Genomic DNA, 14,317 nt, shown 5'->3' with positions numbered 1-14,317 from the left:
GGGGTACGACTCCCTTTCCTGTGTGTTGGTGCCTCCGTCTCTGTGACATTCTTTGGTTCTCTCTCTGGCTCTCTGGCTCGTTTCTTCCCCTCATTCCCCTCCACCCCCGCCCAGGCTCTCACCTTCAGGCATGTCTCTGTCACCGTCTGCCCCGTTCCCCATTTTCCTCCTCCTTTCCTCTCTCCCCAACCGCCCAACCCCCGGCCTTGACTTTGAGACCGGAGACCCTGTTCCCCACCGCTGTTCCTGTTGCTGTTCCCCACCGCTGTTCCCCGCAGGCCCTGGTGCTGCCCACCCCACGCTCTTACGTCCGGGCGGACGGCGCCGTGGCCCCCGACCACTGGCTGGACCCCAGTGCCGTGTGGGAGGTGAAATGTGCCGATCTGTCCCTGTCCCCCATCTACCCTGCTGCCCGGGGCCTGGTGAGTAGCCGGGGGTTCCACGGGCTGCAGGCAGCAGGAGGGACCCGGGGTCGACCTTCCAGACGGGAGATGGGGAGCAGGGGGTCATGGAGCCCACGCCTGTGCTCCGGGCTGACAGTAACTAGGAAAGCTTGAGCTCGCATTTTATTTGGGTGTCAGGTAACGGGGTCAAAGTCTCCATTTAAAAAAAAAAAAATTCCCCACATGTAGAAAGTAAACAGTGAAATTGTTTCCTTTAGTACCATAACCTCACCTTCGGCTCCTCAGTGATTTTTTGAAAACACAGTTCTCCTGCATAAAAAGCTTTAGGACACTTCCTGCTGGGCAGTGACCTCAGCTGCGGCACGTCTTTCTCAACCGTAATTCATTTTCACGCTACCAAGTTTTTAAATTCCCGGGTTGATCTCTCTGACTGGTGGCTCAGCCCTCAGGGCCAGCTAGAGGGTCAGCCTGGCGCTAGGGCAGCTCTTCACCTTCTCCTCCGGAATAGAAACCTTGAATTAAGAATGTGCATCCTTTGTGATTCCTTCTGACCCTTCAAAATCTAGCTAGCATATGCTTTTCTGAGTAGGAGTGGACTTCCATTTAAAGCCAGAACTCGTTTTTATTTTATTTTTTTTAAGATTTACTTATTTTATTTTATATTTTTTAGAGATTTTATTTATTTGACAGAGAGAGACACAGCGAGGGAGGGAACACAAGCAGGGGGAGTGGGGGAGGGAGAAGCAGGCTTCCCGCGGAGCAGGGAGCCCGATGCGGGGCTCGATCCCAGGACCCTGGGACCATGACCTGGGCCGAAGGCAGACGCTTAACCACTGAGCCACCCAGGCGCCCCAAGATTTACTTATTTTAGAGAGAGCACAGGGTTGGGGGGTGCAGAGGGCGAGAATCTCAAGCAGACTCACTGCCGAGTGCAGAGCCCAGCGTGGGGCTCAACCTCACGACTCCGAGATCATGACCTGAGCCAAACTGAGCCGTCCAGGCGCCCCAGAATTCACATTCTTAAATGGAATTTCTGTCTTAAAATTTCTCACTTAGGCTCCATGGTAAGCAGTCAGGGTCCCCCGGTGACAAGTGGCAGGGCCAGCATTACGGAGCTTCCGTGCGAAGCAGGCGCCGTGCTCACAGGCCCCACACTTGGCTTGCACCATGCCGTCCTCACGAAGTACTGAGTGTCCCCGGTGTACAGCTGGGGAAGTAGAGCCCGGGAGCCGAGGTCACTGGGCCGGGGTCACATAGCCCCTGATTTGGGGGCTGGGATTTGAACCTTGCCATCTGGTACTCGAATCTGCACCCCGGCTCTGCTGCCCTGCCTCTTGGGCCTGAGGGTAAGAACAGAACAACAGCCTAGACCACAGCTACTGGACTGGCGTTCCTTAAGCACTTAGTATGCTCCAGGTACAGGCCTAAGTGCTCTATTCCCTTATTTAATCTTTATACTTAGCCCCATTGAATGGATCAGGGAAACGAGGCAGGAGGGGCGGGCACGGGGAGGAGACCTGGGCCAGGGACCTGCTGCTGTGAGTGGCCTGGGGGCTAGACCCCCGCACGAGGGTCTCCATCTGCGCCCCCTCCCCCAGGTGGATGGTGAGAAGGGGGTCTCCCTTCGCTTCCCTCGCTTTATCCGCGTCCGTGAAGACAAGAAGCCCGAGGAGGCCACCACCAGTGCCCAGGTGAGCCTGCAGCCAGGGTGGGCTTGCCTGGCTGGACCAGCTTCTCGGTGGCAGATTCTGGAAGGGGGTGGGGGAACGCTGGGCCTTCTGACCGCTGCCTCCCGCCTGCTCTCCTCAGGTGGCCTCCCTGTACAGGAAGCAGAGTCAGATTCAGAACCAGCAGGGCGCGGACGTGGACTCCGACCCAGAAGATTTCTACTAGGCTCCCCCGCCCAGGGGCTGGGGGCAGGGGGCGCGGAGGTGGGGACACAGCGGTGTCCTGTTGCTTGGCAGACCTGGTGTTGCGGTCGTGTGGGTTTGGAGTGTCGCGGGGGTGTGTGTGTGTGTGTGTGAGGGGATGGCTTAAGCAGAGCCTGGGATTTATTTGTTCATTTCTTTCAATAAATAATTATTGAACACCCATTGTCATGTCAGGGTGTGTGCTGGGCTCTGGGGGTACAGTTCCAGGAGCTCCCGCGTGGGTGGTGTGCGGCAGACAGGGTGCTAGCACCTTCCTGTAGAATGCTCCGCGGCGCTGGAAACATCCTGCATCCACGCTGGGAAGCAGGACGGCCACCAGCCGCAGGCGGCCGTGAGCACCGGAAATGCGGCCAGTGCACCTGACAACTGGGCCATTGCGTATTTTACTTCATTTTCATGAATTTTCCTATAGGCAGCCACAGGCAGTGAGTGGCTCTCATAGGGGACTGTGGCGGCCTAGACCGCGAACGTTAACTTGAGTAACCTGCAGCACTCCTGCCAGGCAGGCAGTGTGGGGGCCCCTGCTCCACGGATGGGGGGGCAGCACAGAGCAGGGAAGTGGCACCCAGGCCCGCACCGGGGTTCTGACCCGGCAGCCTGGCACTGGGCCCCATCCTCGTGGGAGCCAGTGCAGTGACTGTGTGAGGCCCCCCCCAGCTCTGCCGCCCACTGACTGGGGACTGCTGGTTCTGGGGCCTGAGCCGTGAGGTTTGCTCATCCATAGGTCCCCAGCCCCGGCACAATGCCCAGCATGTAGTCGGTGCTGGTTTTCCTGATCAAAAAGGAGACCGGGTTGAGCAGCCCTGCCTGCCTGCCTCAACTACTGTGGATGTGATGGTTGGAGCCTGGGCCACCACCTTGTGATCATGAGGAACAAGCCAGGAGTCTCAGGGACCGGTGACCCAAGGGCAGCAGCGGGCTTCTGGTTGGGGGGGCGGGGTAAAGGAATAGTTACGATGTGTAATCCAGTGTGACTACCCCACTGTGAAATGGCTTTTGCGTCTCAGGGCCAGAAGGGTTCCTGACTGATACAGCTCTCCCTCAAAGGACTAGCAAATTAATGTGCATCCGTATTTATCAAACTCCACATGTTTAAGGCAAAATAATTGGTGTTGAGTGCTACGTGTCTGGGGATGCCCACGTCTGTCTGGCTCTGTGTACCGCCCCGTGGTTCCCTGAGGCATGGAACCCAGTCATCCTGAGGAAAGGGGGCCGGGGACATGCTCTTCCTCCCCCGCCCCTGCAGACCCCTGTGAACACAGCGCCCTGAGCAGCCATGGCTGCCCGGCCCTCCACCAGGGCTGGGCAGGGACGTCCTCACTCACCAAGGACACTCTCGACAATCCCACTGGATAGGAATTTTTATTACCCCATTTGACGGATGGGGACACTGAGGCACAGGGATTTCTTTTTTTTAAAGATTTTATTTATTTATTCACGAGAGACACACAGAGAGAGGCAGAGGGAGAAGCAGGCTCCCAAGGAGCAGGGAGCCCGATGCGGGACTCGATCCCAGGACCCTGGGATCATGACCTGAGCCGAAGGCAGACGCTTAACCATCTGAGCCACCCAGGCGCCCGAGGCACAGGGATGTTAAGTTACTGTCCCTAGGTCCACAATCTAGGAGATGGAGGGCCAGGATTTGGTCCGAGTGGTTCGCAGGAGGCCCTGTGCCCGGAGTGCCACTTGTGGGGAGCCTCGCGTGCCCCCTCGAGGGTGTGGAACCTAATCCTGCAGGCAGTGAAGGTCTGGGAGTGACGACATCCTGCTGATGGCTGGAGAGGCAGATGGTGAAGGCATGAGGCTGGGGCGAGCGGGCCGGGATGGGGGAGGGCAGCTAGAACATCTTCCCCTGGTGCAATGCTTCTGGAACTTGTCGAAACCATCAAGGGCAGACGGCGCTCGGAGCTGAGTCCTGGGGAGTGTGTGCAGAGCAGGGCAGCAGGGGAGGGGGGCAGGGGTGCTCACTCATAATTGCGCATGAATCGAATTTGTAATTTCGATTTGTCACATTACCGATGATGTCCATTTGAATCATTTCATTAAGATACTCTCTGCTCGGTGCCCCTATAAAGTGACCCTCCTTTGCAATTAGCATATTGTAAGGGGATACCTTGTGCGATGTAAATAAACATTGTCAAGCTTGGCACTTTTTTATTGCTGTCTGTACGGATTCCTGGTTTCCTGTGTTACCCTATATACTCTGTTGGGATTTATTTGGATTTTCAAATTGCCCCTGATATGGTCACTGGAGCTTCTTCAGGCTGACCTCTGTGTTCCTTGCCGTGACCCCACAGCTGTGTCCTTGCTTTACGGCACGAGAGATTTTAGGCTCATGCTTGTCCTGCTCCAGACGTGGGAGCAGCCCTGTCTCCCAGGACTCGGCTCCTTTCCGTGGAGAACGGGATTTAGAAGTCAAGCCCTGGTAGCCAGAGGTGTCCCTGCTTCCGTGTCCTCTTAGCTCGACGACATTCGTACCAACATGCCCGTGCACGCCGTGATGTCTGTTTACTGTTACATCCCTCTCGGTACAGAGACCCGCCGGTACAAACCAGTGCCTCCACCCAACACCACAGACTCCTCCTTCCGCACCGCCACCCCGCTCAGCGGGGCCGCCCTTCTCGCCCCGACCCCGTGTCCACGCCCGGCACGGTGCTGCCCCCGCGAGCGGACATCCTCGGCACCTGCGTTAGACGCCTCCTCCTCTGCTCCTGCTCTCGCAGGGCCCGCCGGGCTCCCCTCCCACGGCGCATCCTCACCTCCCCAGGCCCCAACACCCTGGGGCCCCGCTGCCCCTCGGTGGGCACCCCTTCCCCCCCGATTTGAACTCTGGCTCCCTGTCCGGATCCCCTCCCAACCCCCGGGGCTTGGAGTGAGCACCCCGCAGGCTTGCTGGAACGCGAGTGAATGGGTGCCCTCTGCTCTAATCCCCGGTTTCAAAACCATCCAGTTCTATTCTGGGGATAAAAGGTCAGAGGCTGAGACTGGTGTCCCCTCCACCTCACTCAGGCCAGATGGGGAGGCAGGAACAGCTCTGATCCCTCCCCAACCCCGGGAGAGATTTCTGATCCAGCTGTCACAGCTCTCGGGCCCCAGGACCGAGGGAGAGGCCCAGAGAGGCAGGAAGACTTGGCACAGGAGTGCCAGGGAAGATAAGGAGGCCGAGCCGCCGAGGTGGACGGGAAGGAGGGGGCCAGGGAGGAGGGGGAGCCGACCGGAGCCTGGTGCCTGGTGCCTGGTGCACCCTGCCCTGCCCCTCCATGCAGTTTCCCATGGGCCCCGCCTGCATCTTCTTGAGGAAAGGCATCGCTGAGAAACAGCGGGTGAGGTGGCGGACAAGGCGGAAGGGCAAGGCGAAGGGAGCTGGGGGGGGGGGGGGAAGAAGGGGCGTGACAGGCGCAAGGGACCAGGAGCCGGTGAGGGGGGCACAGGCAGGGGCGCGTGACTGAGAAAGTAGAATTCGGGGAGCTCGGTGGGCCGGTGAGGTGGGTGAGGGTGAAATCAGACGTCAGCAGCAAAAAGGAGAGAGGGAGAAGACCCACCAATAAAAGGGGAACTGGGATGTCCCTGTCCGTCACCACCCGTTTCTGGGGACACCCAGAGAGAGCGAGGACGACGATGACATTAGCTGCCACTTAACCAAGGCACTGCGGTGTGCGCGGCCCCGCGCAACGGGCTGTGCTTTCCTGCTGTCATTTCATCCTCAGGACCACCTTGTAAGGTTGGCCACCCTTGCGTTCCCATTTCACAGATGCAGGCACTGAGGCTGAGAGGCACAAAGCCCCTTGCCTTACACAGTTACTGAGTGGCAGGGTCCAGTCAGGTTGCTTTGATTCCAAGGGGCTTACATTTCCTTGTTAGGCTTTCAGATGACCAGAGAGAGGGAGGGAGGGAGGGAGACGGGGGAGGGGATAAGAAAGAGAAGCTGGGGGGGAAGGCTCCAAGGATAAAGGCAGAGCCCAGAGGCTGGTGGGGCTCCCCAAGTGGCGTGCCCCGTACACAATGATCATCCTGCCTGGATGCCACTGAACACTGGTCCCACGCAAATGGCTTCTAACCCTTGGGAGAAAGAATGGGGTGGGTGGGGCAAGAATCAAGGGGGTGTAGTGGAAGGCATTTTGACTCAGAACTCAAATCTCAGCGCTCGCTGCACCTGACGTCGAGGGAGTGATTTAATGTCTCCCTGCCCTGGGAGGGGCTCTGCCACTTAGGAGCTGTGTGACCTCAGGCTGTTTCCTTAACCTCTCTGTTCCTCAGTTTCCTCCCAAGTAAGATGGGAATGCTGTTTGGTCCCACCTCCCCGACCTACCTCTGAGGTTTAAATGAAATTGGCACTCTGAGCACATTAGCTGTGATTCCAAGCCTCGCTTTCTTGTCCCGGAGAAAGGAGGGGATTGGATGCCCTGGCATCGAAGGCCTCTTGCAGCACAATGGGATGGATGTCTGTTCAGGAAAGACAGAGGGAGAGAGATCAAGATTCCGGGATGGGAGAGAGGAAATGGGAAGTGATGAGGAAGAGGGCGAGAAGCAGTCAGGGGTGGGAGCCGGGGGTGGGGGGGGGTTGGGGGGGGCTGGCGGGTGGGAGAAGAAAGAGGTTGGGGAGGTGGAGGAGAAACAGGAAAGGGGAGGGGTCGCTCGGAGGAGGGAGGGGACGATGCATTTGGAGAAGTGGCTACTGGATCCCTGACCTTCTCCAAATTCCCTCTCCCCCGCATTCCTTTCCAGGAAAGACCCCTGGGACAAGATGAGATCGAAGGTAACCTCTGTCCCCAAATGCCGCCTCACTGTCATCCGCCACTAGGCTGCTCTCTGTGCGTCTCAGGGTAGACCCTTCCCACGAAAGCTTCACGCCCCTCTCTCCTCCCACTCAGCCGTGATTTTGCGGAACTCCTTTTCATGGTCACTTAGGAGTCTCCCAAAGTGTTTAGAAGGCACACCCATTCCCTGAGTGTCTCAGAGACCCAAGAGGGACACAAGCATGAGTTTTAAGACGAATCAAAACTGTTGGTTTTTCTTTTGGTGGTTTGGAAGTTTCCCATAATTTCACCCCAGAGTTTGCAGGACCGCGGTGCTGTCGCTCTGCGGTCTCACGGATCACTCCTCTTGCACATTTCGATCTTGCACGTTGCAATCTCCACCTGCATTTCATACGTCACTCCTTCTTGAAATTTTGGTTTTCAAAGATGTCTTCTCCTTTGAGGAGTCTCTAGTTGGTGCCTCCCTGATGGTTTCAAGGGATGCCAGTGTTCCCCATGGACTGTTTCAGGTTCCCCCAAAGTTCTTCTCTCTTAACTTTCAGAGCTTCAGGAAGCATTTCTTGAGTTCGACAAGGACAGAGATGGGTTCATCTCCTGTAAGGATCTGGGGAATCTCATGAGGACGATGGGTTACATGCCCACGGAGATGGAGCTGACTGAACTGGGCCAGCAAATCCGCATGAACTGTGAGGCCAGGGCGGGAAGAACCCCTGGGGGTGGGGGGTGGGCTATGATGGAAGGGGAAAGAGGGTAGGGGTCACTAGGAGTCTAGAAGCAAACAATCCAGGCTGGACTCAGGCAGGCAGCGTTTGAAGTGGATAAAAGGGCGACTCTTAGAGGCAGATCTGGGTCCAAGACCCACTTCTATCATTTGCTGATTGTGGTGCTTTGAAATGTGGAGTCAGCTCCCACTCTTGAGTCTCAGTTTCCCCACCTGTCAGGCAGAGGTGATGTCACTCCTTGTGGGATTTTGATAAAGGAGCTGATGCAGGGCAGGCTTAGCCTCCAGTAGCGATGATCGCTGGAGGTCACTACCATGACCACTGAGACGCATCAGTCGAGGGCAAGATTGGAACCACCTTTGCCGCTGGAAGCAAACTTGGGATGGATTTCAGAGCTCATTTTGAGAAGGAAGCTGGGACAGAATTGCTTTGGGGTTTGCTTCCGGGCGTGCCACGGAGGAAACAAGGTTGAACACAGATGGGCTCGTGTTCCTATCTGGAAGCGATTTGGCTCCCACTGAATTCATGCTCCCCCTTCTACAGACCAACAGACGAGCAAATGTAGATCTGAACCAATTAAGAGGTTTGCCTAAGGTCACAGGGAAAGCTAGTGACTTCCACCCCACGCACCCGCCCAGCCGGGTTGGGATTAGAGGGACCCTGGGGCCCGGGCAGGCTGAGAGGGAAAGCTCTCAGAAGACAGAGAGATCAGAGCAGGTCTCCCTCTTGAACAGACTTTGAAGGGTCCGGGGAGGTCATGGGGGGTTGGTTACGTGGAATCTCACTAGACCTGCCTCTTCTGTCCTCAGTGGGTGGCCGTGTCGACTTCGACGATTTTGTGGAGCTCATGACTCCCAAACTGCTTGCAGAAACAGCAGGGATGATCGGTATCCAGGAGATGAGAGATGCCTTCAAGGAAGTGAGTTAAGAGTTTCATGGTGTTGGTGCTTGAAGGAAACCCCAGGGGTCTACGATTGGTCTTCAAGTGTGGACGGAACCCACCCAAACCAAGTTTTTTGGAAACTATAATGGGATTTATAGGGAAGGAAAATGACGTTTTCCAAACACTTGCAAGGCACGAGGTCCCCTACATATATTCTCTAGTTTAATCATCATAAAGAACAGTAGGGGTGGGCGCCTGGGTGGCTCAGTCGGCTCAGGTCATGATGCCGGGGTTCGGGGATCGAGTCCCACATCAGGCTCCCGGCTCAGCAGGGAGCCTGCTTCTCCCTCTGACCCTTTCCCCTCTCATGCTGTTTCTCTCTCTCTCTCTCTCTCTCTCTCGCGCGCGCGCGCAAATAGATAAATAAAATCTTTAAAAACAAAAAAAAAAGAACAGTAGGGGTAAGCCGCCACTTACCGCAGTTATGCATACGAGGACATTGAGGCTCATGGAATTTACAAATCTTACCCGAGGTCCTGCCATCCCCAGAACACATGCTAGGACCTCTAATCTCCACGCCCACAATGGGAAGAAGGAATCCAATAACTTGAGATCCCAGAGGGAAACACAAAGAGATAATCTGGTTTAACCCACCTGTAGAGATGCTTAGAAAATGAGACCCAGGGAGGGTAAGGGGCTTGCTGAAATTCGCTTTCATCCCCTAATAAAATGCATTCCTCAGGGGCACCTGGGTGGCTCAGTGGGTTAAGCATCTGACTCTTGGTTTCGGCTCAGGTCATGATCTTGGGGTCTTGGATCAAGCCCCATGTCGGGCTCCACGCTCAGCAGAGTCTGTCCCTCTCCCTCTGCTTCTCCCCCAGCTCACGCTGTCTTGCTCTCTCTCTCTCAAAGAGATAAATAAAATCTTTAAAAATAAATAAATTAATTAATTAATAAAACTCTTTCCTCAGAGCTTTCAATATAGGAGGCAAAAATAAACAATAGTGTAGCCTTTGGAAGGAAAGACTTTGGAGCTGTGCAAACATGGGTCCAAATCCCAGGAAGATCTTCCCCTACCAGCTGTGTGATTTTTTTCTGTCCCAGCTTCACATAAAGGTCCAGAGCTGCATTGTCCAGCAAAACTTCCTGGGATCTCAGAAACGCTCTGTCCAAAATGCAGCCACTGGCCATATATGTCGAGGCCTCGATATATGGCAAGTGTGACTGAGGAACTCATTTTTTTCATTTTATCTAATTTTGATTAGTTTCTTTTTTTTTTTGAGATTTTATTTATTTATTTGACAGAGAGAGACACAGCGAGAGAGGGAACACAAGCAGGGGGAGTGGGAGAGGGAGAAGCAGGCTTCCCGCGGAGCAGGGAGCCCGATGTGAGGCTCGATCCCAGGACCCTGGGATCATGACCTGAGCCGAAGGCAGATGCTTAACGACTGAGCCACCCAGGCGCCCCTAATTTTGATTAGTTTCAATTTGATTATTTATTTAATTTCTGTTTACATTCAACAGAATATAAATTCAATTTGTTTGAATTTAAAAACAAATCAGTTACTGGGAAACATTCCTTTTGGAAAACCTTGGGTGTGTGGATCTACCTTTTCCTTTTTTTTTTTTTTTTAAGATTTTATTTGTTTGAGAGAGAGAGAGAGCACAAGCAGGGGGAGTGGCAGTGGGAGAGGAAGAAGCAGGCTCGCTACTGAGCAGGGAGCCTGACATGGGGCTCCATCCCAGGACCCTGGCATCCTGACCTGAGCTGAAGGCAGATGCTTAACCCCCTGAGCCACCCAGGCTCCTGATTTGTTTTAAATGAACATGAACACAAGGCCCTGATGTGTGGACCACGATGGGAGCCAGAGGACCAATCAGGGGGGCTGTCATGATAGTCCAGGCAGGAGATGATTGTGGCTTCGGCCAGGTTAGCATCAGTGTCCCCTGCTCGGGACATAGAACGTACAGGACTTTCTGATGATTGGTTAAAGGTGTGCAGCGTGGAGGCTTGAAAACAGTTAATTAATTCTGCCAATATTTATCTGGTGCGTGCCGTGTGGCAGGCACTGTTTGGGGGCTGGGCCCGGGGCAGTGAACAAGACCGTGCAGATGACCCGCCTTCTGGGAGCTGACACGCCAGTGTGCCACGTGCAAGAGCCCTTAGCTTAGTTCCTGACCCACGGTAAATGGTCAGTAAACAGCGCTCTTGTGCTCGTGGCTGACATCACCTCTCTGTTCTGCTCAGTTTGACACCAACGGAGACGGGGAGATCACCCTCGGGGAGCTGCAGCAGGCCATGCAGAGGCTTCTGGGAGAGAAGCTCACGCCCCGAGAGATCTCGGAGGTTGTGCAGGAGGCCGACGTGAACGGAGACGGTACCGTCGACTTTGAAGGTGACATCGCCTGGGGACAGCTACTGGCAGACGCTTAACCGGCTGAGCCACCCAGGCGCCACAACAAAAGCTAAATTCTTAATCCAGTAGTCAAGTGCCTCCATGGTCTGCCCCCCACCCACTCCGCATTTCGACAACCTCTCTCTGAGTCGCTGTGCTCTGGGACACCCTTGGCCCCTGTTCTGTGTCCTCAAAATCCTGTTCCTTTCTCCCTGACCTTCCGTCTGCTTCCTGCACCTTCCCCGTCAGTGCATTCTCAGGTCTTAGCTATCCCTAGGGAATCGTCTGCTCCTCTCCCTTCAAGGGGAGTGATCACTGCAGACCTTGCTGCTTTGAGTTGAGTTTGACCTCCCGGGCTGTCAAATCCTGGAGGCCGGTAAGGGATGTTCTCTGAACCATCTGTTCTCTCATTCCCAAGAGGGAAGCTTGGTAGATATTTATTGCATGACTGCAACTTAGTAAATGATTGCTGGATGCCTGCTGGATCTCACCAGAGTCAGGTGTACGGGGGGCATCACTGGAAATCTGGATGAGGTAGGAGACAGATCCCCAGGCAGGGGAGGGACAGACTGACCTCAGGACCTGGGGTGGGGCCCCGGAGTTCACCTGGCATGGAGTCATGGAGCAGAGCCAGGGGCACCCTGCGTTCCTTCCAAGCTTTGCCACTCACCGTCCACGCGATCTCAGGCGCACTGGTCAACCTCACGGGCCTCTGTTTGCTTGTCTGTAAAATGATATTTACTCCTCCAGAATTGGTCGAAAAGATGGAATCAGATAATCACAGTTATTATTGAGCAGTCCCCGTGTCTATAAGCATGATCGTGTTTAACCATCTGAAAGACCATGGAAGGTATATGGCAGTCCTGTGACTCCCCATTTGGAGATGAAGAAACGGAGGTACACGGGGTCGTCAAGGACTTTCCCGAAGACCCCCCATGGTCCCTGACACACACAGTCAGGGCTCAAAAATGAATGCTCGCTGTTCTCACAGATAGATGCCTCACCGGGGACTTTTCTTTGTAGAGTTTGTGAAGATGATGTCTCGCTGAGGAGGTTCTGGAAGCCCCGTTTGCTCCCCACCTGGCCCACGTGGATCAAGCACTTGCTGAGGACCAAATCCCCCCGCCGGGCCCTTCCAGGAGAGAGGGTGGGAGGGTGCGTGGTGACTGGCCCCACAGAGAATGCGCTGAGGCTAGCCCGAAAGTGATCGCTTTGCCCGGATGGCGGGGTGGGGTGAGGGGCACCTCTCTGGAATGAGATTAAGAAGGAAGAGTCTACGTATGGAAATGAGATTGGGACTAGCATCAGTGCCACTCCCCCAGTTCCAAAGGTTAATGACATCTTTTGACTGCGTAATCCCCAACGCCTGTGACCCACCAGCGTCTCTTCCCCAACGCCCTCTTGGGTCCGACTCCCAAAAAAGTTCAGCCCGTAGTCCACCCTTCCCTGTTGTTGCTTCCGAGCTCCTCAGTTTCTTTCTGTCAGTAAGAGAGAGGCATGCCAATCTTGGGGTTACAAACGGGGTTCCTGATAAGACTGGGCTTGGAAATGGTTAATTAAAGAGGCTTCCAAAGTGAGCTTAGCCTGTTTTGTTGATTTCCCGGAAGCTCGGTCTGTTTTTTCCCTCCGGCCTCCTACTTCCTTTTCCTTGTGTGAGATACTCAGGCCACTGAATTAAATCATAAATCTGGATTACCAAGGTTTAGAGCAAGCTGATCCCTGGAGGAGGGGAGATTAATCCCCTGCAAAATGTCATCATGTAAAGAGAGGGGGAGGGGGTTCTCAAATTCTCGGCTCAGCCAGGTGCTGTGGAAACCATTCCCGGGAACCCCAGCCCCGCTGTGCGTCCGCCTTGGGCACTCTGGGAGACTGCCTCTGTTAGGCGGGACGTTGTGCCAGCCCTCACACCCTGACGCTGACCTGCGCCCTGAAATGGGAGGGTCTCTTGCTCCTCACCTCCGTCTGCGAGCAGGATGCTCCAGGAACACAAGGTCCCTGAAGTACAGGATTCATATCCCACTTTCTGCCAGGTTTTTTGCACGTTTGAAACCCACTAAGTAGATATATACAAAGGGTCATCAGGTTCAATAGCCTTGTTTCATAAAATTAAAATTAAAATTAAAATTTCCTTTTGTTCTCCCTCCCTCCCTCCCTTCCTTCCTTCCTGTCTTCCTTCCCTCCTGCACTTCATTTATTCAACAGCAACATATGAAGTGCTTGCTGTGGGCACACTTCCAAACATGGGGCTCCCTCGGTGAATGAAATACACGGATCCCCGCCTCCTGGGAGCTTACGTTATAAAAGGAGGAGACAGACATGGAGCAAAATACATGGGTATGGTAGAAGATGGTAAGAGATATGGAGAAAAATGGAGCAGGAAACTGGTTTAAGGGGTCTGAGAAAGAGGAGGAGTCCCCATTCCACATGGGGGCATCAGGGAGTCTACTGAGCACCAGGGGCATATCCAGGGGAAGAGCACTTCCAACACAGTGTAGAGTGAATGCAAAGGCCCTGAGGCAGGAATGTAGTTGACTGTGGTGGAGGAATGGTGAGAGGCCATGGTGGCTGGACAGGGGTAGGTGGTGGATCAGGGGTTAAACCGTGCATGTTTAGAGGCCAGTCTGAGGACCTTGGAGGATTTTGAGCAGAGGAGTGACATAATCCAGATCATCCTTTAAAATATGGCTTCTGCCTCCTGTCTCAGCTCCATCTCATTCCATCCATACACCTGTCCATCTGTCCATCCCACTCGCTCACTCACTCACCTATTCAACGTGATATTCGCTGAGTCCCTGTTCTATGCCGGGCATTATTCCAGGTGATGGAAATAGAGCAATGATAAGGTACTTGACCTCAAGGAGCTTGTATTCTAGAGCCACACAATCCAATGGGATCTTCTGTGATGATGGAATGTTCTAGGTCTGCACTATTATGGTAGCCACTTACCACATGTGGCTACTGAGTTTTAAATGTGGTGAGTGAGGCTGAGAAACTGAATTTTATTTTTATTTTACGAAGTTAACATTTTATCGACAATGATTTTTTTTAAAGATTTTATTTATTTATTTGAGAGAGAGAGAATGAGAGAGAGAGAGCACGAGAGGGAAGAGGGTCAGAGGGAGAAGCAGACTCCCTGCCGAGCAGGGAGCCCGATGTGGGACTCGATCCCGGGACTCCAGGATCATGACCTGAGCCGAAGGCAGTCGCTCAACCAACTGAGCCAC

The 14,317-nt window shown here is 54.3% G+C and overlaps 2 protein-coding genes across 11 annotated transcripts in view; both read left to right on the top strand.

Annotated features, from left to right (window-relative positions):
* The window catches only part of LIG1 (DNA ligase 1), a 36,136-nt gene extending 33,643 nt beyond the window's left edge, over positions 1–2,493 (top strand). For 9 of the 10 annotated variants that reach the window (XM_027619194.2, XM_027619192.2, XM_027619191.2 and 6 more), the window contains 3 exons: positions 279–422; positions 2,003–2,095; positions 2,214–2,493. In XM_027619194.2, the coding sequence (XP_027474995.2) occupies positions 279–422; positions 2,003–2,095; positions 2,214–2,297 (321 nt within the window). In that variant the 3' untranslated portion in view covers positions 2,298–2,493. Of the gene's footprint in view, positions 1–114; positions 245–278; positions 423–2,002; positions 2,096–2,213 lie in introns of those variants that run through there. The other variant, XM_027619195.2, reaches the window with a different exon arrangement.
* Positions 2,494–5,595: 3,102 nt separating this feature from the next.
* On the top strand, positions 5,596–12,142 carry CABP5 (calcium binding protein 5). Its single transcript, XM_027619823.1, has 6 exons — positions 5,596–5,658; positions 7,061–7,091; positions 7,635–7,778; positions 8,624–8,733; positions 10,946–11,093; positions 12,117–12,142. Exons 1-6 carry the CDS (start codon positions 5,596–5,598, stop codon positions 12,140–12,142), a joined length of 522 nt encoding a protein of 173 aa, XP_027475624.1.
* The last annotated feature ends 2,175 nt before the right edge of the window (positions 12,143–14,317 follow it).

Source organism: Zalophus californianus, chromosome 17, assembly GCF_009762305.2.
Source record: "Zalophus californianus isolate mZalCal1 chromosome 17, mZalCal1.pri.v2, whole genome shotgun sequence".
Taxonomy (NCBI): domain Eukaryota; kingdom Metazoa; phylum Chordata; class Mammalia; order Carnivora; family Otariidae; genus Zalophus; species Zalophus californianus.
This window is presented reverse-complemented; position numbering and strand designations above follow the sequence as displayed.

Bases quoted from the DNA above. Each gene is read 5' to 3' on its own strand.
- CABP5 (XM_027619823.1), top strand. From the start codon at position 5,596: ATGCAGTTTCCCATGGGCCCCGCCTGCATCTTCTTGAGGAAAGGCATC. The intron at 7,092-7,634 runs GTAACCTCTGTC...CTTAACTTTCAG, and splicing joins GGGACAAGATGAGATCGAAG to AGCTTCAGGAAGCATTTCTT. The intron at 8,734-10,945 runs GTGAGTTAAGAG...TGTTCTGCTCAG, and splicing joins TGAGAGATGCCTTCAAGGAA to TTTGACACCAACGGAGACGG.